We start from the raw sequence: 26,139 nt of genomic DNA on the forward strand, positions 1-26,139 counted from the left end.
CAGCCTTTCGTGGCATGAATTGAATTGACTAAATACTGCTTTTGTGAAGATTGTGATTCCAATTCCACCCCATCATTATGCCTATTCACTTAAAACATCTGTCACTTTATTTTATCAGCAGTGTTAAATCTTGTTTGTTGCCATCACATGCTAAGCTTTACCATAACTGGGAATGAGGATTTTCTTGACACCTCCTCCTCCCACAAGCTATTAAAATTGCCCACAATCATTCATAGCCTGCTGCGATAGGATTGCAGTCTAATCTGATTCATTGGTTGTGAGATTACTTCACTCTGTCTATTGCATAATCTTTTTGCTGTTTACCATGTGTATACATAGTCATTGAAACATGCAAAATTCTTAGAGCTTGAAAAGGTAGCGTCAGAGATGCTGCTTAGCCTTAGAACCAGGAGTTACAGTCTCAGAATTACGGGGTCATACAGGATCACTAAAGAACTTTTTTTCACCCAGAATGTAGCAAATCTGAGGAACTCTCTACTTGGTAGTGCAGAGGAAGCTGTCATTGAATATACTCAGGAAAGAAGTTAACAGGGTTTTTTTGAGGGGTCTTCGGGGAATCGAGGGATAATGAATGCAGAATGTGGCACTGAAGCTAGAAGTCAGCTGTGATCTCATTGAGTTGTGGAGCAGGCTTTAGAGGCTGAATGGCCTACTCCTGCCTTTTCCAAATTTCCACTTGCAACATCAGCTAATAATTAGATGTCAACAGGGTGAGTCTGGTGCCTTTCCCAGTACGCCCTTCTTGCAGGAATATACCAATCCATTAGTTTATTGTGGTGTGTATTTCTCCCATTGATGATATTCTTATGTGCCGTGTCTGTTCTGAAACAATCTACTTAGTATAATGGAGGGTGGCCTTCAGGAGGGGACGGGGCTTTGTCTCCACGAACACCACCATCTCTTCCACCAGTGCAATCGTGTCTAGATACAAAAGAAAGATTGGAGAGGACAATGTAAAATGGTTTATCATTTGCTTTCTACTTGCCACAGGTAGAGTCTTTGTTCTTTGTGAATCTGCTGACTGTCAGCGGTGATGGTATGCTGCGTAGGAAAGTTCAGAGTATATTGCTGCTTTCACTGCTTCCAGGTGTTATCCTTTGTCTCCTATGACCTGTTCCTGGCAGGAGTCTCATCCATCTAAATCAGGGTCTACTCTAAAATTAAAGGGGCAAGTAGGTAGAGGTAAGTTGAAGGTTTCATATAGAACATAGAACAGTTCCGTACATTGCTGACAATTTGGCCATGATGTTGTGCCAATTTTTTAACCTACTTCAATCTAAACCTTCCCTCCCACATAGCCCTCCATCTTTCCTTCATCCATGTGCCTATCTAAGGGTTTCTTAAATACTCCTAATAAATCTGCCTCTACCACAATCACTAATACTTTCTATGCACCCACAACTCCTGTGGAAGAAAGCCATCTCTGACATTCCCCAATACTTTCCTCCAATTGCCTTAAAACTATGCCCTCTCCTATTAACCATTTACACCCTGGGACACCAACTGTCCACTCCATCAATGCTGCCTATCATCTCATACGCCTCTATCAAGTCACAGCTCAACTTCCTTTGCTGCAAATAAAAAAAGCCCTAGCTTGTTTAACCTATTCTCATAAAGCAATGCTCTCTAATTCAGGCAACATCTTGGTAAATCTCCACCCACCCCCTCTAAAGCTTCCATAGCTTTCCTATAATGAAGTGACCAGAACTCAACACAAAGCTCCAACTGTGGTCTACCCAGAGTTTTTTTAGAGCTGCAGCATTACAACACAGCTCTTGAACTAAATCCCCCAAATAATGAAGACCAACTCACTGTACTCCTTCTTAACTACCATATAAACTTGCACAGCAACTTTGAGGGAATTGTTGAAGTGAACCCCAGATCCCTCTGTTCCTGCACACTATTAAGAATCATTAACCTTGTACTCTGTCTTCAAATTACATCTTACAAAGCGTATCACTTCACACTCTTCTGGATTGAACACCATCTGCCACTTCTCAGCCCAGCTCTGCATGCTATCAATGTCCCACAACAACCTTCTACACAATCCACAACTCCACTAGTCTTCATGTCATCTGCAGACTTACTAACCCACCCTTCCACTTCTTCATGCAAGTCATGTTCAAACATCACAAAGAACAAAGGTATCAGAACAGTTCCCTTCAGAACACAGCTGGTCACTGACCTCAAGGTCAGTCTACTACCACCATTTGTCTTCCGTGGGCAAGCCAATTCTGAATCCAAGCAGCCAGGTTTCCCTGGATCCCATGCCTCCTGTCTTTCTGGAACCTTGTCAAACGCTTTACTAAAATCCATATACACCACATCCACTGTTCTACTTCAGCCTGCCTGAACTATCTGAAAAGCTGTTTGATTATCTGTAAATTATTTACATTTCAAAAAAAAGATATATGAAGGCTATTTGGATATTTCATTGAGAGATTAATAAAAGAAGATAAGAAAACCTGCTCATCATTACTTCCTATTGGATTTTTTTTTTGGAAAGAAGATTTACGGTTCAAGTTTGACTGTTTAAATGGCTAATTAGATATTTGACTGAGAAAAGAGAATAAAAGGACTTGTTCCTTTTATCTAATATTTGGTTTGATGTTTCTTTGTGTTGTTTCAATTTACTAACTAGTTTTTTTTCCTATTAATAGGGTTTCTTTATTTATATATATATATATATATATATATATATATATACACCGTAGATGTCGGATTATAAGCCGCTACTTTTTTTCCCACATTTTGAACAGCTTTGAACTCTGCGGCCTTTAATACGGAGCGGCTAATACATGATTTTTTTCATGCCGCCAAAAACATTTTGCCTCGTAACAGTAGACCAATAAAATTGATGAGTAGTTCACAGAGGTCCAATGAAATTGTACGATAAATCAAGCGCACTTTCACAATTAAATTATTGTAAATCAGTCATTTGTACTCACCCTCATCAACATGGAAAACACTCGAAGAAAAGCATTGTGCTGCCTTTATGGCAGTTATTTAGTTTATAATATTTTCGCTTAGTAATTCATTTTCTAGTTAAAGTTAGAAGTGTTTTAACTATATTTGTTTTCTGTACTACATCGCGGGATGCTATGACGTCACACCCGGTTTCGCCGCGTCTTGTGGGAAAAATGCCGTTTGCGATAAACGGGACGGCGGGGGGCGAGCGGCGGAGCGAAAACGCTGCTTTTAAGTTAAAGGCGATCAATAACTTTTCCTGGTAGGCTGCAGTATATATATTTTTTACCAGTCGTTAGGAGATATTGGAATGTTGTTCAGTAAAAAAGTATACGCAACGTATATTTAAAAGTAGCCGCGTTACAGGCACGGTTCGAAAAAAAGCATTTGCAATATGTATTTGTTTATGTTACCATATGGATTTAATTAAAAGTTAAAAAATCCTCACGTGTAATATCTTTCTGTGTAAATATCTCATATTACAACGTGGGACACCTGCGGCCGAAAATCCGGTGCGGCCGAAAATCCGGTGCGGCCTGTACAAGTAAAAAATTGATTTTCTTTCTAAAATTAGAGCCAGCGGCTTTTAATCAGGTGCGCTCTGTAGTCCGGAATCTACGGTATATATCTGGGAGGGTTTAGTTACTTATGATATTACTAATTAATACTTTTGAAAATTTAGTTCAGTTAAATATACTATTAACCTTTTTTTATCTGTTTTATTATAGTGTCCTATAACCGAATTTAAAGTTTTCTTAGGGATTTAAAGCTAAACTTAAGATGGCGCTGGTTTTTCTCTCTAAGAGATTATATTATTTCGGTTCTATTTTGTTTAATACATGATGGAATGTAAACACTCTCCTTTGTTGAGACGTTACTGTCTTTCTTGCCAGGTCATTTTATTTTTTTTGTGTGCTGGCTGGGGGGAGGGAGAGAAGAGACCAACAGAGCGGCCCAGGGCTTTGTATTCTATCTTAGTTCGCTTGCCTTTTTTTCTGGCTTTTGGGAGGGTGGGTGGGTGGGTTTAGAGTTAGGAGTTTTTTCCCATTGGGTGGTTCCAGAGCATACGTGTTTTCTATAAGGCTGTATTCTTCATCACCGCCATCTTTGATAATCCCATATTGGTATGTGTTCTGCGCATGTATAAAGTAAATTAGAATAAAATTATAGTATGGCAGTTAAACGGATTAATGTAATAAGTTGGAATGTACGTGGTTGAAATCATCCTAGTAAATGAAAAAAAGACTTTTAAAATTATTAATCGATTCCAAACTGATATAATTTTTGCTCAGGAGACGCATATCAAGGCAGGAGATCAAAATAGATTTTTTAGATGGTGGGATGGAATACAACTCCATGCTACTTCTCAGAGCAAAACTAAAGGCGTATCTATCTTTATTAAATCTAATATATTTACTCAAGTGGATATTGAATCAGATTCTAATGGTAGATTTTTAATTGTTATAGGAGTGATTTGTAATAGAAAGTTTGTTTTGGTCAACTTATATGGTCCTAATTTAGATGATCCTTTTTTTTAACAAAGTATTTGTTTTATTGCTGGATTTAAATATGTTGATAATGGGTGGGAATTTTAACTGTTGCTTAAATCCTATGATTGACAAGAGCTCAACTAATCAGCAACTTCTAAATCGTTCTGCGTCAGTTATTAACTCTTTTTTGACTGATATTGGGTTGATTTAATTATGGAAGCATTTACACCCTGATAATAGAGAATACTCCCTTTTTTCGCATGTCTATAAAAAATATTCAAGGATTGATTATATTATAATTGATCCCCGTCTTTTGTCTGTTAAAAACTGTGAACATGACGCTATTACTATATCTGATCATGTGCCTTTGAGTTTGTCCTTTGAATTTGATTATGTAATTTTTGTCCGTCCACCATGGCGCATGTCTCAGATTTTATTGCAAAACTTTGATTTTATCAGTTTTATTGAAAGCCAGATAAAAGAATTTTTTCTTTTTAATGATATAGGAGGTATGTCCAAATTAATTGTATGGGATACATTCAAAGCATTTTTACGTGGTCAGATTATTTCTTATTCAGCTAAACTTAAAAAACAGACTAAAGCAGAATTAGATAAAATTTCAAAACAAATTAAAGATTTAGATAATATCTATGCGACTTCCCCTAATATTGACTTATTCAAAAAAAGGGTGGAACTTCAATCACAATATAACCTATTATTAACTCATCCAATTGAAGGTTATCTACTTAAGTTAAAGAGCCAATTTTATATGTTTGGAGATAAAAATAATAAACTATTTGCATCCCAATAAAAATTGGCTGGAGCCAAAAGGCGAATTTTGGGAATTCGTAGTAAGGATGGTACCCTGGTTCGGGAATATGAAGAAATTAATAAGATTTTTCAAGATTTTTATACTGAACTTTATAAATATCAATGTCCAGTAGATTCTTCTGAAATTAATGCTTTTTTACAAAGATTGCTTTTCCTAAAATTTCTGCTGAGGATCAAAAAACTCTTGATGCCCAAATTACTGAATCCGAAATTCATAAAGCTATTTTTTCAATGCAATCTGGTAAGGCCCCGGGACTTGATGGCTACCCTGTAGAATTTTATTAAAAAATTGGAAAATTGCTTTCTCCATATATGTTGGAGATGTTTAAAGATTCTTTTGTGAAAAGTGATTTACCCTCTATGAGGCTTCTATTTCTTTAATTCTCAAAAAGGATAAAGATCCTACTGATTGTGCCTCATACAGACCTATTTCATTATTGAATGTTGATGCTAAGATTCTCTCAAAGATAATGGCCAATCGGTTGGAGAGTGTTTTGGGTGAAATCATTTTTAAAGATCAAACAGGCTTTATAAAGGGTCGTTATTCTTTTTCAAATGTTCGGAGATTATTTGACATTATATATTTGCCTTCTTCTAAAACTCCACAATGCGTTGTATCTTTGGATGCTGAAAAAGCACTTAATCAAATCGATTGGAAATATTTATTTAATGTTTTAGAAAAATTTGGTTTTGGTATTAATTTTAATAATTGGATTAAAATGATATATAAAGCTCCTATTGCTACTGCTGTCACTAATAACTGTAGGTCTCCTTTTTTTCAGCTATCTCGGGGGACAAAACAAGGTTGTCCATTAAGTCCTTTGTTATTTAACTTAATATTAGAACCCCTTGCTATTGCTCTTTGTGAAGCCAAAAATATTCATGGGATTTTTGTGAATGAGACCATGCACAAGATCTCTCTTTACGCTGATGATTTATTGGTGTATATATATCTAAGCCTGAAGAATCTATTCCTGCTTTGCTAAAATTATTTGATAAATTTGGAGATTTTTCAGGATATAAAATAAATTTTAGTAAAAGTGAATTACTTCCTTTAAATGAATCTGTCTCTATATATGATAATATTCCTTTTAAAGTTACGGATTCTTTTAGATATTTAGGTGTCATAATTACTAAAAAATATAAGGATCTTTATAAAGCCAATTTTCCTCCTTTAGTGGACTCTATGAAGTAGGTATTCATTTAGTAGATGGAGCCCATTTACAATATCACTTGTTGGTCGTATTCATGTAGTTAAAATGATGATTTTACCAAAATTTTTATATTTATTTCAGAATATTCCTGTTTTTTGACTAAGAAGTTTTTTGATTGGATTGATTCTATTATTCTATCTTTAATTTGGGATAATAAAAGACCAAGAATTGGTAAATGTCATTTGCAAAGGTTGAAAAAGGACAGAGGGCTCGCTTTACCTAATGTAAAAATGTATTATTGGGCTGTTAATTTGCAATATATGTCCTTTTGGTTATATTGGGGTGATAGGAATGATCGGCCAATTTGGGTAGACCTGGAACTGAGAGCTGTGAAACAGTTTTATTTAACTTTGTTATTAGGAGTTGCTCTACCTATACAATTAGCTAAAGTTGCTCATTTAAACCTATATCCAGTAGTTAAGCACTCTACAAATTTGGCTCCAGTTCCGCAATTTTTTTAATCTTAAAAAATTTAAACTTTGTAGTATAATTTATCGTAATTACTTTTTTAAACCTTCCTGGAGTGATCCAATTTTTTTACTTTGGAAAAATAAAGGTATTAATTCTTTTTTGGATTTATTTAAAGAAGGCAGATTGATGTCTTTTGAACAATTAGTCGATAAATATTCTCTCTCATATTCACACTTTTTACAATATCTTCCAGTTAGACATTTTTTACAAAAACATTTAAGTAATTTTCCTTACATATTGGAGGCTGACTTGTTAGATACTATTATGAATATGAACCCTTCATTGAAAGGTTCTGTTGGAAGAATTTATAATTTATTATTACAATGGGATAAGCGTCCTTTACTTAAGATTAAACAGGATTGGGAGAAGGAACTCAATTTGACTTTTATATGGGAGGATTGGATGCGGATTCTGAAGCTGGTTAACACTTCTTCGATCTGTGCTAGTCATTCATTGATTCAATTTAAAATTGCACATTGTTACCATTTGATGAAGGACAGACTTTCTAAAATATTTCCCAATGTTGACAAGTATTGTGATAGATGTAAAACTGAGATAGCTACACTGACACATATGTTCTGGTCATGTTCTATATTAAAACAGTTTTGGAAGTCAGTCTTTTCGACAATTTCTAAAGCACTCAGAATCAACTTACAACCTAATAAATTGACTGTGCTTTTTGGAATAATTCCTCAAAATATCCATGGTATTTCTGTGTCTGACCAACATGTTATTGTGTTTGTTACATTGATAGCTAGGAGGGCCGTCTTGTTGAAATGGAAGGATATATCAGCTCCTACTTTGTCACAATGGTTCTCTCAAGTGATGCTGTGTCTCAGCTTGGAGAAAATTAGAAGTCGAACCTTTGAACCTTTATTTGATTTTGAGAGGAGATGGGGCTCATTTGTTCATTATTATCATTTCAGTTAACTAATAGATTTCCTCCACGATCTAAGTGTAATTTTTTTGATATATCTTTCTTTCTTGTTGGCGGTTTGATGTTTATTTTAAGAAGCTTTCTGTATGACGCATGGCTCCGGGGTTGTACCCCCAATGGGTTTCTTTTTTTCTCACTTTTCTTGCTTAGTAGGTAGGGTTTTTTTTATTCACAAAAATTTTCAATCTTTAAGGTAATTTTTTTTGAGGCATTGTAAGTGTTGTTACTTCGATGTACCTGTGTTATTTGTGAATAATAATAATAAAAAGATTTGAAAAGAAAGAAAGAAATCCATATACACCACATCCACTGTTCTACTTTCATCAGTGTGTTTCTTTCACTGTGTCGACGAATTTAATCAGGCTCATGAAGGCCTGAGCAATCGCTTACAATGTCGTGCTGACTATCGCAAATCAGACTCTGCTTCTCCAAATGCTCATGAAACCTGTCTCTAAGAATCCTCTCCAACACTGACATAAACTCACAGGTCAATAGCTTCCAGATTTATCCCTATAATCTTTCTTAAACAAAGGAATAACATTTTCCATCCTCCAAACTTTTGGTACTTCTGTGGCTAGCGATGAAGCAAAGATCATCGCCAACGGTGCAGCAATCTTTCCCCTCACTTCCCATATGAACCTAGGATGTCTCCGGTCTGGCCTGGGGACTTAACTGTCCTAATGTTTTCAAAAGCTCCAGCACATCTTCTTCGTAAATATGTCCCAGTATATTAACCTGTTCTACTATGTCCTCAGATTCATCAAGGTCCCTTTCACTGGTGAATACAGAAGCAAATTATTCATTAATGACCTCCCCTGCTTCCTGATCCATACACATTTCCTTTTTTATCCAATCCTCACTCTAGTCTTCCTCCTAATCTTCAAATACATGTAGATCACCTTGAGGTTTTCCTTAATCCTACTTGCTAAGGCCTTCTCATGTTTTGTAGCCCTCCTAAATCCCTTCTTAAGCTCTTTCCCAGCTATTTTATAACTCTCCAGAGCCGTGTCTGATCCTTGCTTCCTAAACAAGTAAATTTCTTTCTTCCTTATGACTAGATGTTCCATATGTCTTGTCAATCGTGGTTCCTGCACTCTACCAACCTTCCCCTGTTGCAATGGGACAAACCTATCCAGAACCCCAGCAAGTGCTCCCTGAACAACCTCCACATTTCTTTTGTGCATTTTAACTGAGTACATCTGTTCCCAATTTATGCTGCCAAGTTCCTGGCTAATAACATCATAATCTGCCCTCTCACAATTAAATACTTTTTCATACCTTCTGCTCGTCTTTGTCCAAGACTAAGCTAAAGATCAGGGAGTTGTGGTCACCGTCTCCAGCTGCTCGCCCACCATGAGATCTCTCACCTGACCAGGTTCATTGCCTAGTACTAGATCCAGTATGACCTCTCTTCGAGTCAGCCTATCTACCTAAAGTTCCTGAACTCACCTGATAAATTCTGCCCCGTTCAAACCTTTCGCACTAAGGAGGTTCCAATCAATATTAGGGAAGTTGAAGTTGTGCATGGCACCAACTCTGTTTCTTTTGCTCCTTTTCAAAATCTGCCTACTGATCTGCTCCTCTGACTCTCTCTTGCTGTGGGGAGGGGTGTGCACAGAATGTTCACAATAGAACAAATTGCTCCCTTTCTGTTTCTGACTTGTACTCATACGACTCAGTAAACAATCCCTCCACTCTAATCATTCCTTTCTGCAGCTCTGATACTATCTCTGATTAGCAATCCCTCTCCCCTGCTTCTAAAACCTGGAACGTCCATCAGTCAGCCTGCCTTTTTGAAAGCCAAGTCTCTATAATGGCCACAACTTTATAGTTCCATGTACTGATCCACGCAGTTAGAATTGTTTCATTTAAAAATTACATTGGTCCTGCTATCTGACTTTATTCAAAAGTTGGAATATCAGAGAGGTAGAAGTTCCACACTGATCCATCTTACAAGGTGTTGTCAATGATTCAAAGTACATTTATTATTGAAGTTTGTATGCAGTATACAACCCTGAGATTCGTCTTCCCACAGACAGACACAAAACAAAGAAATAGAAGCCATGGAATCCATTCAAAGAAAAACATCAAGCCCCCAATGCACAAAAAAATGAACAAATTGTGCAAACAGCAAAAAGACAAGTGAAAAACACGGAATATAAAACACACAAAACCACAAGTCATTCAGCCAGTCCAGGCACATCCAGTTCAGCTCAGTTCGATTCAGTCTCACTTTGTGTCATTCATGAACTTCAGGCCGCAAAGCCAGTCTGTCCCAGTCAAAACTGCACACATTAGTAACAAAAAGGGAGCGACCAGAAATCAGAATCACATCATAACGTGAACTACAGAGTTCAATCCACAAACTGCAGTTTTATATTAATTCGAGGTTGTAGTCAGAAATTTACCTAATAACTTTTAAACTTGCTGCCAATATTAATTGACTGACACAGTCATGAAATGATACTGTTTTACACTAACATGCAAAGAATTTAGTATTGAAGATAAATAAATGAGCATTAATTTGTGTACGAGTAGACATGATTGTCCAATCAAACTATATCATGTTCTTCCCTTGCTGTTTTTATTATTTCAACTGTCTAATCAGATATATCTGTCTAATATAATCAGCAACAACTGCGGAAAATAATAATACTCATAGCAGTCAGGTATAAGAGGAAACTCTGAAGTCCTTTATCTTGATGGAGGATAAGGTGTTGAAGAAGGCAAATGGAATGCTTGCCTTCATTAGCCATGGTGTAGAATATAAGAATTAAATAAAGCATAGGTTAGACTATATGTGACATATTGTATGTAGGTGTTCCAAGCTATGAGGCATGGTGTATAAGTGATTAACTAGGATATTGCCCAAATTGGACAATTACAGTGAGAGGGAGATTCCTGATTGGCTGGGTTTGCTTCCCTTGGGAGGAGGGGGCTATGTGGTAAATTGATAAAAGTACATAGATGACGAGAGGGTAGGCAAGATAGTAAAAGCCTTTGAGGATGTCAATGACAAAGTTCAAAGTACGTTTATTACCAAAGCATGTATGTCACCATATACTACCCTGAGTTTCATTTACTTGCAGGCATTCACAATAGAACAAAGAAATTAAAATAAAATCGATGAAAACCTACACAAAAGCAGCCAATGTACAAAAGACTTACTATGCAAATACAAAAATATGTAATGATAAATAAGCAAATAAACATTGCAGATAACATGAATTGTAGGGTGCTTAAAAGTGAGTCCATAGGTTGTAGAATCAGTTCAGAGCTAAGGTGAGGTAAGTGAAAAGAGGGCATGGTGAGAGATACAAGGTTTACAGGGGATCTCAGAGGAAACTTCTTTCCATAGAGGGTGGTTAGAATCTGGAACGTGCTTCTACAGGAAGTGGTGGAGGCACATCGATGCTTCCTGACATCCTTGATCTGAGCCTCAGATTCCTATGGTTTCATCTCCACAATGTGGCCGGGTTGTTTGCATGCCAATTCTCAGTGGACATTTATGAGCCATAAGTGGAAGCAGACACAATTTAAAAAGTTAACTAGTTCTTTAAAGGTAAATAATACGAAAGTCAAGTCATTGAAATAGATTAAGTCTATGATCTAAAACTGTCCAATAGATTTTTTTTTGGAAGTAAGATCATAATGATTCGATGAAAGACACAAAATTGCCATAACGAGAGAATGTCAAACAATGAGAAAGCTGTTAAGTTTGAACTCTGATTTGGAGAGTAGGTCAGTTCGCCCCTTAGCAGGCTTATTGGCTGATCTCTGACCCAACCAAAGGTAATAAGGGTCACTGCATTAGTTTTAAAACCTGAGATTGATGAATTCCTGGTAGCATTTAGCTAGTATCAGTTGCACATGTCTGTGTCACAATCTCTTAAATGGTCACTGTAAAATATTAAAAATGTTAGTTGCAAATTGAACTTTAGACTTCTTAGCTTTTTTTCTGTCATTGCACTTGGATATAATAATCTCTTCAACTAGCTTGATGATGTCATTTGTGCATAAAACACCACTGATCCTCTTTTGGAGTAGACATCAGGAAAGGAAATGTGTCTGCTAAAGCTTTTTGACAGGCTCCTTCAAATAGAAAGGGAGTGTCATCATTTTTCAGTCATTTATTCCTTCCCAAGTATGTAACTAAAAAGATAACAAATTGAAGCTCTAAAGCAATTTTAACTTCTCCATCTCCAAGTCATGTTTCCTCTGTCTCTCTGCCTCCCTCTCCTTCTTGGCCCTTTCCTTCTCCTTCTCAGCTGCTTCCAGCTCTTTTAACTGAAGTTCATGCTCTCTTTGCTTCTCAGCTCTTTACTGCTCCCTTTTCACTTCTAACGCCTTTAGCTGGCTCTCATGATTCCGTTTCACTTCTAACTCCTTTAGCTGGAGCGCATGCTCCCTTTCTTTCTCGGCTGCTTCCAGCTGCTTTAACTTAATTTCATGTTCCCACCTTAATGTCTCCAACTCTAACTGAGCCGTCCCACTAACTGGTACCTTTTCAGGGATATTTTCCAATACCTCAGCTGCAAACACATTCTTCTCAATGTAATACTGAGTTATGGCCCTTCGCACCTCCTGCTTTTTCATTGACAACCTCACCTCTGTGAGGTTTAACCCCTTCGCCAAATTTACCAAGTCTGATTTGGTGGCCGCCTCTAGCGCCCCCAGAGTCAGGTTTCCTATAAATTCATCCACGTCCATCTTTGCTGGTTTCCCGTCTGGCTACCCGCGTACCAGATCCAAGTTTGGACTTACAATCCCGATTCACTGGCCCTCCAATTTGGTATCAAATCTCGAGACAAGATCCCCAAGTTGTTACGTACCCCGTAACTGGGTCACTTACCAGCAAAGATAGAGAGGTCCGTTGAAGTCTGATGGTACTATTTTTAAAAGTCTTTATTTATAAAGGGGCACAAAAATAAGATTAATACAAACATTCAGATAATATATGTCGTCAATACTCAATCTAAAGTGCGGGTATAATAATAATCATCAATAAGAAATAGCTCTATTGTGTGTCTAGGGGATACTGTATTGTCCGATGGAAAAATAAAGTCAATGTCATTCAAGATGCAGCTCTTTGGGTTTTAGAGAGAGACAGTCTTAAACTTGCCCGGGTCTTTTGATGAGGCCAATCCATTGAGTCGGGGGAGTTGGTTCCCCGTTGTTATTTCAAAGTCATTTTCTGTAGTATCAGCCACCAGCTCCCAGGCAAGGGAACCAAACACACGTGGCTTCCTTCAAATGGCTTCCCGCTATTACGGGATCGCTAGCGTTTCTTCTGGTGCATCTGAGGGGCCGTCTCTACAGCCCCTCTTTTATCTTGACTCGCAGGGTAGTAGATGTCAATCAGGTTGGGGGTGATGCAATCTCTCTCTCAACCAGCCCACTTTGCCCGAGGGCTTGCACGTAGCATAGTCCCCAATCCACAAATGTGTCTCCAAGAGACAATGGCCAATGTCGCGTTATTTTGCATCGCCGGGGAACGAGGCATCCTGCACGTCTCTCTCCCATTTCCTGGGTCCTCTGACCCAACCCACTAGTGCCCTTGCGATTCTCACAAAGGAGGGGGCTGCGGGCATAACAATACCTTACATAAAACTAAAGAAAAGTAAAATACAGTGTTCTTTAATCATTTAATTAAAACACAGTATTGTAAGTAGAGACTCAAAGCCTGCCATTGTTTGTTGTTCAACAGTTGATTCAGGTATTCTCTGATGCCGTTGTGCTGCCTCTGTTACCCTGCACTCATTATATTTTCATTATATTAATGGTATGTAATAATTTTTACCATTAAGTACATATGTGTAATGAACAAGTGTAAAACAAAGAATGCTTACCAGTAGCACAGATTCAGAATCGGGAACAACGGTGATGCCAAACAGCCATTGACTGACCAACTGGGTGGCAGAAATATTGATAGCTTACCTTCTAATGGGTCAATGTACACATTATTGTTTCATGCACAAAATTATTCAAAATAGTTAACAATGTACACATTTTGGACAGGGAGGACAGGTGGTTTGAAAGGGGGGATAAAGACAACATCTTTGTCAAACTGGAAAACCCATCCCTCAGCAGAGGGGTTAGGGTATGACACCACTAATCAGCTACTTACAATGGAGTCCTAACATCTCTACTCTGGCATCTCCACAGGACTTCACACCTCCATTGATGTGACTAATGACCTTCTCATTATCTCTATGACTCTCAGACTATGGCCACACTAGACTGGATAATTTTGAAAATGGCGGTTTTGCGTAAAAACGATAGGCGTCCACGCTATGCGTTTTTAAAAATATCTATCCACATTGAAACGGAGATTTTGTCGAATCTCCTCCTACTGCGCATGCGTGGGACACATCTACCAAAAACAAGCAACATGTTTGGTGTTGAATCTCGCCGTAAAAGACAGTGCGTGTGTGTTCAGTTACAGACTAGAAAAACTTAAACGACGGGCAGCTCGCGCAGGAAAACTTAAAAGTTAAAAAAAAACAAATACTGAAGCGTATGGAGGCAACCGACGGGGAGTTCGCGGACTGTATGACCCGGCTGACGATGAACATTGAAAAACTGACTAACTCTGTTGCATTAATAAAGCACCTTGTTAAATGTATAAAACATGTCTGCATCAGTGTTATCTTGTATTTCCATACAATGTTACATTAGGCTGTTACACATCTATTGTCAGAGAAGTACTTGCATAAATAGGTAAACCACCTTCATACAAGCAAGGACAGAGAACAGGGCAAAGTGAGTATACTTATTTATTCAGTAAGTTATGGGTCAAAGTATTTGGTGAGTACATTTCTAACTCTTCTGACTTCAGTCTCGTTGCCGTCTGTTCTGAAATTGTTAGGTTGCGTTCAAGAAAACAATGAAATGGCAATCTGTCATCTGATAGCGTTTTCAGATTTCTCCAGTTACCCCGTCCACACTGATCTGCCCGAGCAGCATTTTCAAAAATACCCACCCTGGAGGGCATTCCTGAAAACTCCGGTTTCGGGGGACGAAAACACCGTTTTAGTGTGGACGGAGGGTAAAAACGAAGAGAAAAAGCTTCGGTTACGGATTTATCCGGTGTAGTGTGGACGTAGCCTCAGGTGATTGCCATACCTTTAAACAATACAGAGAGTTCATAAACCGGAAAACTGCCTGCTATGGATCAGAACTGAAAAGGCCTCTTGGATGAGTGGCGAAACATCTTTTAGACAACACAGCAGGTCCAGTTGCCTTGATTCACTACTGCTTGATATACAGTGACCTAATGATTGAGAACCTTCGTAGACATATTAAAAATATTACATAAAGCAACTCTTAAGGTATAGGTATAAGCTGTATATGTAATGAAAATGGATTTTGTGTTTAGACTTAGGGCCCATCTCCAGGCCAGCTCATTGTACAGCTGCAAGTATTCCAAAATACAAAATGCAACCTTTCTGGCCCCAAGCATTTTGGATAACGGGTGCTCAAACTGTAGTTAGTTCTTGTAGAAATTATTTAACAATGAATTTCAGATCTTTTCCACAGATGATAAATTTCCTGCTATCTCTTTTATTACAACATATATTCCAAATAGTTAATAGTCTGAGAAGCTTAATCTCCCCATTGTAATATACCCTCTTGGAAGCTGCAACTAAGTGATTGTTGGCTTCTGTATGTTTGAGGATAAGTAATAAAGCAAATTAATTAGGACCTCCTTATGTTTTGATGCTTAAAATATATCTGATGTTGTGTATTCCAAAACACTGAAATAAATCTAAATGAATTATTTCTAGCCTAGTTCATGTTGGCTTAGGTTTTGTAGCAAAAATAAGAATATAAAACGTAGGAGCAGAAATAGGCCATTCGGCCTGTCGAGTGTGCTGCACCATTTCATCACAGCTATTCCATTTACCTCTCAACCCCTTTCTCCTGTCTTCTCCCCGTAACCTTTCACGGCTTGACTAATCAAGAACTTATCAGCCTTGTCTTAAATGCATTGAGTGACCTGGCCTCTACAGCTGCCTGTGGCAACGAACTCCACAGTTTCACTATCCTCTAGCTGAGGAAGTTCCTCCTCATCTCTGTTCTAGATGGATGTAGCTCTATTTTGAGGCTGTACACTTTGGTCCTAGACTACCCACCAAAGGAGCATCCCCTTCACATCCACTCTATCGAGGCCTTTCAACATTCAAAGGGTTTCAATGAGATTTCCCCCACCCCTTCTTCTAAATTCCAGCAAGTACAAGCCCAGAGCCTTCCATCACTGCTCATACGATAACCCTTTCATTCCCAGAATCATTCTCATGAACCTTCTCTGAAACCTCTCTAATCCCTCGGAAATCGGTCAGGGTCTATCCAAACCAGAAACCCTGGAGTAACAGTTCCGTGCGAGCAGCACTTATTGCACGACACAGAGCTTACAAAGCCAGTGACCGACAGGAACTCAAGAGATGCAGCTACGATCTGTGTAAAGCCATCAAGGCAGTGAAATGACAATACAGGGACAAGATCCAGACACAACACTCCACCAACAACACACACAGCTTATGGCAAGGTCTGCACACCATTGCAGACTTCAAAGCTAAATGTAGTGGAGTATCTAACATTGCTACCTGTCTCACAGATGAGCTGAATCTTTTTTATGCTTAATTCGATGCTGCCCACACTAAGCCCCTTCCTGATGAAGGGTCTCGACCCAAAACATTGGCTACTCTTTTCTCACAAATGCTGCCTGACCTGCTGAGTTCTTCCAGCGTTGTGTACATATTCTCTAAGCCCCTAAGAAGAGCTCCTGAAGCGACCAGCAGCTTGGTCATCTCTGAGGCTGAAGTATGCAGGTGTTTCCAATGAGTGGACAGTCACAAGGCTTTGGGACCAGGCGGCATCCCAGGGCGGGTACTCAGAATGTGCATGGCACTACTGGCAGGTGTGTTTACAGACATTTTTAATCTCTCCCTCTACCAGTGAAGAGTGCCCTCCTGCTTCAAATTATCCACCATTGTTCCTGTGCCTAAAAGGACCAAGGTAACATGTCTGAACGACTGGTGTCCTTTCGTACTGACAACTATTCAGGACATTTATAAAGACAGGTTATGAAAAGGGCCCGAAAGATCATTGGAGACCCGAGTCACCCCAACCACAAACTGTTCCAGCTGCTACCATCCGGGAAACGGTACCGCAGTATAAAAGCCAGGACCAACAGGCTCCGGGACAGTTTCTTCCACCAGGCCATCAGACTGATTAATTCATGCTGATACAATTGTATTTCTATGTTATATTGACTGCCCTGGTGTACATACTATTTATTATAAATTACTATAAATTGCACATTGCATATTTAAATGGAGACGTAATGTAAAGATTTTTACTCCTCATATATATGAAGGATGTTAGTAATAAAGTCAATTCAACTCAACCACAAACTGCTCCAAAAAGCCACTTTACAGGTATTCCATATATTCCCTCTTTAGGATCCAGTATCAACTTGATTTTTCCAAACAATCTGCATACTGAAATCTCATGAATAACATATGCACAGGGCTCATATGTCCAAGGATAAATTAGCTCGTTTTTATTCCCACATTTATTCCTATATGTGATAGATGTCATTCTGAGATAGCTTCTCTAACTCAAATGTTTTGGTCATGTCCGTCCTTGGAAAAATATTGGAAAGACATTTTTTATATTATTTATTGAATATTGATTTACAACCTCATCCTATTACTGCAATCTTTGGCCCTTCTATTAAATTTGAAAAGACCTGGAGGCCATTCATTCAATATTTTCACATGATGTAATTTGACCCGGTTCCAATCCTATTTGTTTTTTGGTCCTGATTTTATATAGGTAGGGAGGATTGGAGTTGGTGACACCGTTGTATTTTTGTCTTTTCTTAAATACTATAAACAGCCCATGTTTTTTATTTCTCTTTTTTTCTATTAGTTAGTGGTTATTTGGTAGATTAGTTCTTTTTTTGGGGGGGGTTATAATTTTTTTCTTTTTTTTTCCTCTTGATATACCTAGTCTTTTTTTTGTCTTGTTTATATTGTATTTGTATCATGTATGATTTGGGAAGACTTAACTATAGTGTACTTATTGCTTATGTATCTGTTTATGCTCATTTTAATTTTGTAATTTTGTAATCCCAATAATTGTGTCAATCTTATCATGTTGATATTAATAAAAAGATTTAAAAAGAAAGAATAAGATAACATTGCCTTTTTGACATGCTTTTTCTATCTCCCACTCTAATTTGTAACCAGGCCCACATGCTGGCTACTGTTCAGAGCCCTGTAATTCTAATACCTATAAAAAGTATTCACCCTCCTTGAAAGTTTTCATGTTTTATTGTTTTACAACATTGAATCACAGTGGATTTAATTTGGCTTTTTTGACATTGATCAACAGAAAAAGACTTTCAAATCAAAATGAAACACATCTCAACAAAGTGATCTAAATTAATTACAAAAATAAAACACAAAGTAATTGATTGCGCAAGTATTTACCACCCCCTCCCCCCCCCCCCCCCGCCTTTAATACACCATACCAAATCATCACTGGTTCAGCCAAATGGTTTTAGAAGTCACATAATTAGTTAAATGGAGATCACTAGTATATAGTCAAGGTGTTTCAATTGATTGTAGTAAAAATATACCTGTATCTGGAAGGTCCAACTGCTGGTGAGTCAGTATCCTGGCAAAAACTACACCATGAAGACAAAAGAACACTCTAAACAACTCCACAAAAAGGTTTTTGAAAAGCACAAGTCAGGAGACGGATCAGGAAAATGTCCAAGTCACTGAAAATGCCTTGAAGTACAGTTAAGTCAATCATCAAGAAATGGAAAGAATATGGCACAGCTGTAAGTCTGCCTAGAACAGGCTGCCCTCAAAAACTGAGTGACTGTGCAAGAAGGGGACTAGTGAGGGAGCCCACCAAGAGATCTATGACAGCTCTGGAGGAATTACAAGTCTCAGTGGCTGAGATGGGAGAGACCGTGCATACAACTGTTGGCTGGGGTTCACCAGTCGCAGTTTTATGGGAGAGTGGAAAAGAGAAAGCCAATGTTGAAAAAAAATGACATGAAATCTCGGCTAGAGGTTGCCAGAAGGCATGAGGGAGATTCTGAAGTCAGCTGGAAGAAGGTTTGATGGTGTGATGAAATCAAAACGGAGCATTTTGACCATCAGACTAAACACTAAGTTTGGTGTAAGCTAAACACTGCACATTATCAGAAACACACCTTCCCTACCATGAAGTATGATGGCAGCTGCATCATGCTGTGGGTATGTTTCACAGCAGCAGGCCCTGGAAGCCTTGGGAATGCAGCAAAATACAGGGAGGTCCTGGAGGAAAACCTGATGCAGTCTACAAGAGATCTGCAACTCAGAAGATTTGTTTTCCAGCAAGGCAATGACCCAAGCATAAAGCCAAAGCTATATGGGAATGACTTGAAAACAACAAAGTTAATGTCGTGGAGAGACCAAGTCTGAGTCCAGACCTCAATCCAATTGAGAATTTGTGGCTGGGATTGTAAAGGGCTGTTCCCTCACAATCCCCATGTAGAGCTTAAACAGTTTTGTAAAGAAGAATGGGAAAAGATTGCTGTGTCCATTTATGCAAAGCTGTTGGAGACCTACCCACACAGACTCAAGGCTGTAATTGCTGTCAAAGGTGCATCTACTAAATACTGACTTGAAGGGAGTGAATATTTATGCCATCAATTATTGTGTGTTTTATAATTGTAATTAATTTAGATCACTTTTTAGAGATCTGTTTCCACTTTAACACGGAAGAGTCTCTTTCTGTTGATTGTGCCAAAAAAAGCCAAAGTAAATCCACTGTGATTCAATGCTGTAAAAAGACCAATAAAATATGAAAATGTCCAAAGGGGGGAGGGGTGATGAATACTTTTTATAGGCACTGTAACTCCCATCAGGTTTTTCCTAAAAATACCTAAAATGCTTATCATAATTGCAGAATGATCAACTTTGGATGATTATGTGCACAGTTTAAAGCTGAGGTCTAGTAGTTAGTTGATCACAGATTAGCATTTAACAATAAATTAGGGCCTGCCTATTCTTTTAATAGTGTAAAAAGTATCAGTATGAGAGAGAGCCTGCAATATTTAAGAACTTGTGCAAGTACGGTGCTTCATACCTTCATATCTTAGTTGTTGGAAAAAACTTGACAGAAAAAATAATTTCCCTTTCAGATTCTAAATTAATTTTTACCATTTTGATTCCTGTACACTAAATAACTGTTCAACTTGGACTTCAACTTAACAGGTTTGCATGACATAGACTGTGTTTTATGGATCAGCAAGAAAATGAAAATGGAATTTTGATCAGAAAATCTAGAGATCAAAATTTTGTGCTTTGAAGTTTAAATTCACTGTGAAAATACAGCATGCATACTTGTGAGATCATTGTGCAGTATCCTGAACTGTGCATTGTCTTGGTAACAGAGCTCTGAAAGTGTACAGCTTTCTTCATGGTTCTACTGGACATGTGCACAATACACATATGATCATGGGTGTCACATGGTGACAACACTTATAAACGGGAACATTATGCTAATTAACAAAATGATATTGTCATTGACCAAGGAACATTCTAATCCTATAGTTTGGGTTGGCTCCGATTTAAAGATGGGAGGCCTAATCTCCCATCCTGGAGGATTCTGAGCATGAGAACTTTGTGGTCTGAAAGTCAACCCAGTGATAGTGGTGTCATCTATTCAGATCCATGTTGGGACCTATTAACCAACATAAACCCATTTCTAAAACTGGAACACCTTGGGAAAGTATTGCTGCCCCTTCTGTGCTATAGCCATGTGGGAAAACACATCTTCTTCTCAAAACTGAATTCACTTCCCTTAAATTAGTGGGTTTTGATGCTCAGCAATGCAGCTGGTAACTATTAAAGCAAAAACAAAAACAATTTCAATCAGAGAATGCCTACAATTAACAAAATTTAAATTGTCTAACAGCTTGTTAGAAATGGGTTGCTTTCCTGCCTTGCTTCCTAATACCAGCTTTGAGACTACTGTCTCCAATTCTTGCACTCCAGGGTAAAGGTTTTAAATATTTTGAATATTTGTGCATGCCACAGAGACACCCATATTGGGGGAATTAATATCCAATTCTTTTTGATTTGATAAGTTTTTACTAATTTTACTGGATAGGACAATACAGCATTGATTTCTGTGATCCCCCAGAGGAGAGTCCAGCACTCCTCAAGCTCTCTAACTGTTAGTTTTGGTGTTAAAGCCCAAGAAAAGCATGTGGCAAGTGCAAAGAATGGTTATACTTCATTCATTGCCTAGTCCAATCCCTGTGCCAAAGTGGAAGCAGAAGTGACTACAGATGCTGGACTCTGGAACAAAAAACAAAGTGCTGGATGAACTCAGCGGGTCAGGCAGCATCTATGAAGGCAGAAGAATGGCTGACATTTTGAGTCGAGATCCTGCATTGGGGTTCAAAATGATTTGTAATGCAATTGGTATTATAACTATTCTTACTTTTTTAATAATGACAACTGATTGTCCGTGTTTAATATTCTTTTAACAGTTGTAAATCAAGATGGCCAACCATTCATTGAAGGCAAACTCAAGGAAAAACAAGTGAGGTGGAAATTTATAAAGAGATGGAAGACTCATTACTTCACTTTGGCTGGGAATCAGCTTCTCTTTCGTAAAGGAAAACCAGTAGGTATATGTTTATAATTCATAAGGTTAAATTATTTAACTAAGTACTGTAATCCAGAAATAAATTATCTTTGAATTATTTATCTCAAACTCTATATTGAGTTATAACTTACAACACAGTAGTTTCTGACAGCATATTTTTAGATCCTAGTCTAGTCGTCTTTAGAACAAAAGCTAAATACTATGCTCCTGGTGATCTGAAAAGCTATATTATAATTGGTAGTAACAATTGGGTCAGGGAGCACCCTTGGTCAGATAAACTATTTCTTCAATGATTGGACATCAGCCTAAAATATGAAATCTGCTTTTCTCAACTCACTGATCAGCATTTTTATGTTAGTCATCATTAAAATTAGGCGGCATCAATTTGGAGTCTATATTTAACCCTCTTGTGATTTTATGTTAGAAAATAACCCAAAAAAGCCACACCAAAAAAAATTGTTTTTCAGTTGTTAGATGGAAATCATTTCTGGCGAACTTTTCAAATAAAGGTTATTAGCTCCATGTTGGCAGGAATTATGAACAATGCCGCATTCCAAACTACATCACTATAGAAAGACTCCAGTTACATTACTACAGGAACCTTTACACACATTGACAATTCTAATTTGGAAGACATGAAGATATTTCATTGCCATGACTAAAATGGCTTCCAATCATTCCTACAGTTAATTTTACTTAATAATATTAAATATTGAATACAGGAAAGAAGGATACTTCTGGTTAAAAACCAGTGCAAAGGAACTGGTGACACTTTATTCCTGTTATCTAACACCTCTGAAGAATATTGAATTGAACTAGGTGGTTAGGAATAAAGTGATGATTTGACATGGTCTTGTTTTAATTACGTGGGTAATTAAAATAATTTCCAACCGTTAAAATAATGCCAAGGAAAAGTTACTCTAGCAATAAACTGTTGAGGTAGCCAAAAGTTATACCATTTCAAATGGTTCACTATGAGATAGGCATATGAATATAATAAATATTTCTGAAAACATCACATCTGATCTGCCAATTGTGGTTCATCTTTTTGTCTTTCAGAATGATGATCCGGATGACTGTCCAATTGAACTGAGCAAAGTGCAAAGTGTAAAGGTCATCACTAAAAAGCGAAGGGACCGCAGTCTTCCTCGGGCCTTTGAAATCTTCACAGATAACAAAACGTACATCTTCAAAGCAAAGGACGCAAAGAATGCGGAAGAGTGGTTGCAGTGCATCAACGTCGCAGTAGCTCAGGCAAAAGAAAGAGAGAACAGAGAGGCAACAACATACCTATGAATAAACCTGGGAGGATTTGTTTAAATAGATGGCAAAAATAATCTGGATGAATCACTAGGTAGGTATGGCTGGTCTAAGTTGCAAATAATCTAGGGTGAATCACTGCTATTGTGTCTAAATAGTAAAATGAGAGATAGCAATAGTAATTGTTGAGGGGGCAGAGGGACACTGCAGTTTATCATCAAAAAGTAAGATAATAAACATCAATATTCTCTTCAATCAAATCAGCATTACCATATGAACTGTAACAAACATATTCAAAATGAAAATCTGAACATATAGCTGATTACAATCTGTGATTCAAAATAACTCAACTTGATTTATAATATTTGTATATTTGAAATTCCTATTCACATTTATTGTAATTTATTAGCGTTAAATTCCACTTATATTTATTGACATTTGCAGAGATGCAAAACTGGAAATCTGTACCTTACAGTAAAATTCCTCATTCATATCACTGTTATCATGTTTTGGTTGCATTATTTTCATTATATTCATGAATGCATGGGGAATGTGTCCCATGGCAACGGTGTCGGCCATGTACTTCCTGAACCTGCTCGACAGTGACCAGTCCTCTTTGGTAGAAACACGGGATTTTATCACACTGTCAAGTAGTGGTTGCTGGAGTCGCTCTGAATAAGTTCACGGCTGACATTCACTGGATAGTGTACAATTCAATAACTCACAAGTTCCAACACATACCTGGAAAAGAATTGCATCCTTTTGATCAATTGTTAACTAATGTCCTTTCAGGAGGAAGCAAAACATCCAAAAGTACAATTTAAATTAAAAATGGAAGGAGGTCCGAACATGATCCAATTGCTTACATTACTTATATATTTAAAAATAATAATCAGACAGTGCTCTTCAAAATTTCATGTGATTTGTTCACAGTATTTTATGACATCGTGAGGATTTATGGAGATGCTAATGAAGCAAATATTAACAAATAAAAGTTTCATAAAATACAATAACTTTGAAATGGACTCCTGATGAATCTTTCTTGATATTGAACGCTGTGCTTGGAAGTGTATTCCTGCAGTTAAGACGTGCTGTATAGCCAGCCACATCAGCACATTGTTCTCTAGGTCCAAAATTTGTTCCATTGGCTTGGCTGACAAATTGGGATGAATTGCTAGACATTATTGTCTAAAATGAACAAAATCATAGTAAATAGTTCTACCTTTTCCTGCTTTATGCATTCATTATAATTATGGTTTATAATTTCTGGTGGTTGCAGTGAATGCTGCTATGATCAGCTAGAAGGAGTTTTTTCTCGGTCCTGACAAAAGTCCAGTACTTTGTCTAACTGTTCAGCTAAAAGCAAGAAATAAATCAAACATCCTTAGAGAGTTCCAATATCCAAAGTTAAAGGCAAAAATTATACCTTGGTGTCTGGTCTTGTTCAGTTTGCATAACAGGAGTAACACTGATATCCCTGAGGAACCGTATCTCTTCCCATCAATGTGGGCAACCTTAAAAATATATCAACCCATACCTATGGAACTGAAACTTATGTCATAGAAGACTACTGAGAGATCACAAGTATCATTAAAATTATATTTTTTATAAAATGTAATTAGCAAAATTATTGTCCGCTTGTTTTTTTCTGGCCCAATGTCTTCATTTTTATTTGGTATTGTCTGCTTTCTTCTCGAGCTCCCAAAGTGTCGGTAGATAAATGCAGCATTGAGTTTGGAAAGAGGTCGATTGTATCCTGTAGGAGAAACTGAAAGATGACATTGGTACAATTTCTGCCAGTGATAAACAGTAAGATTTGTTATATCATTAGCAGCTCTTAATATTTCAAACTTGCTATTGGGCAACATGACTTAGTTTGTCTGAAACTCAGTAGCTAGTCACCTGGCTCTCAGCCTGCTCTGCCACTCAAAGGGATCGCTGTGCACCAAACCATTTCAGAATTCCATTTCTCTTCCTTAATCTACTTAGCCATAACTAAATCTAGCTCCTCCTTGAATAAATTTGGGTTCAACTGCCTCCAAAGTTAGAGAATTCCCACTTTGAGTCCTAAGGTACTTATCCCATATCCATGTGCTGGGACCTCTGGCTCTGGTTATCTCCAGCATCACGTTCATCTTTCCTGCATCGAGTCTATTCCCACCAGGACTTTAAATTTCAATGAGGTATTTTAACAAAGAGAAGCCCAATAATCCAATGCCTTCTTCCATATATCAGTCCGCAATCCTTGGAATCAGTTTGGTGAGTCTTCATTACTATTCCTCTATAACAAGAACTTCTTCCCTCAAAAGGATATTAATATATTCATAATACACAGGGCACAGTATCACAAAGGCCCTGCACAATCATATTAAACCATTCCTGCTCCAGTATTCAAACCCTCGTATTATGAAGGTCAATGTACTGTTTGCTTTCTTACCCGCCTGCTTAGTTCCTATTTGCTTTCAAAACTTGTAAAGACACAGGACTCATTGTATCTCTTCCTCTTGTAACCAGTCATTCTTCCAATAATAACTTACCTTCCAGCATTGTCACTAAAGCACTGAATAAACTCAGAACCCTCCTGGAAAGAAAATTCTAATCTTTATCATTCTCTAGATCAGGGGTTCCCAATCTTTTTTTATGCCATGGACTCCTACAATTAACTGAGGGGTTTGTGGATCCCAGGTTGGGAATCCCTGCTCTAGATGAATAATTGTTTTAATAACTGATGCTTTAAGACTGTGGTCTGATTCAATGGAAACAGCTCCACATCTACCCTGTCATGTTCTAGTGATTACTTCACAATACATAAAGTTCTTACTCAAATTCTTCTAAAATTAAGTACAGACCTAGTTTATTAAATATCACCCTATAAAACATATCTGCCATCTCAGAAAGCAATCTGGTGAACGTTCGCTTACTTCCTCTAATGCAAGTATTCCCTTCCTTGGGTAAGAAACCCTGTGCACAATATTCCAGATGTGTCTCATCTGGAAAGAAGCCATCCTTATTTCATCTCACAATTTACTGCAAAAAAAAAACTGGATCTTCACATTAACTTGCTAACTTTTCATAATTTTTGTTCAAGGGCATCAAGGACCCTCTGAACAACAATAGTTCAATATTGGGGGAAAAAATCTGCATTATTATCACATGAGGGAAAAGGCCATTCAACCTACCCTATCCTTATCCATTCACTGAACCTGTTTCTACACTCTGCAGCCTCTACATTCTGACAACTCACACTGCTTTCTAGCTTTGTGCC

At 37.7% G+C, this 26,139-nt stretch overlaps 1 protein-coding gene across 5 annotated transcripts in view; it reads left to right on the forward strand.

Moving 5' to 3' along the window:
- veph1 (ventricular zone expressed PH domain-containing 1) overlaps nt 1–23,867 on the forward strand; it is a 227,317-nt gene extending 203,450 nt beyond the window's left edge. For 3 of the 5 annotated variants that reach the window (XM_073041043.1, XM_073041044.1, XM_073041045.1), the window contains exons 14-15: nt 21,496–21,632; nt 22,674–23,867. In XM_073041043.1, coding sequence (XP_072897144.1) covers nt 21,496–21,632; nt 22,674–22,910 — 374 coding nt within the window. In that variant the 3' untranslated portion in view covers nt 22,911–23,867. Of the gene's footprint in view, nt 1–21,495; nt 21,637–22,673 lie in introns of all 5 variants that reach the window. The other 2 variants (XM_073041046.1, XM_073041047.1) reach the window with 2 other exon arrangements.
- The last annotated feature ends 2,272 nt before the right edge of the window (nt 23,868–26,139 follow it).

This window comes from Hemitrygon akajei, chromosome 3 (genome assembly GCF_048418815.1).
Source record: "Hemitrygon akajei chromosome 3, sHemAka1.3, whole genome shotgun sequence".
Taxonomy (NCBI): Eukaryota; Metazoa; Chordata; class Chondrichthyes; order Myliobatiformes; family Dasyatidae; genus Hemitrygon; species Hemitrygon akajei.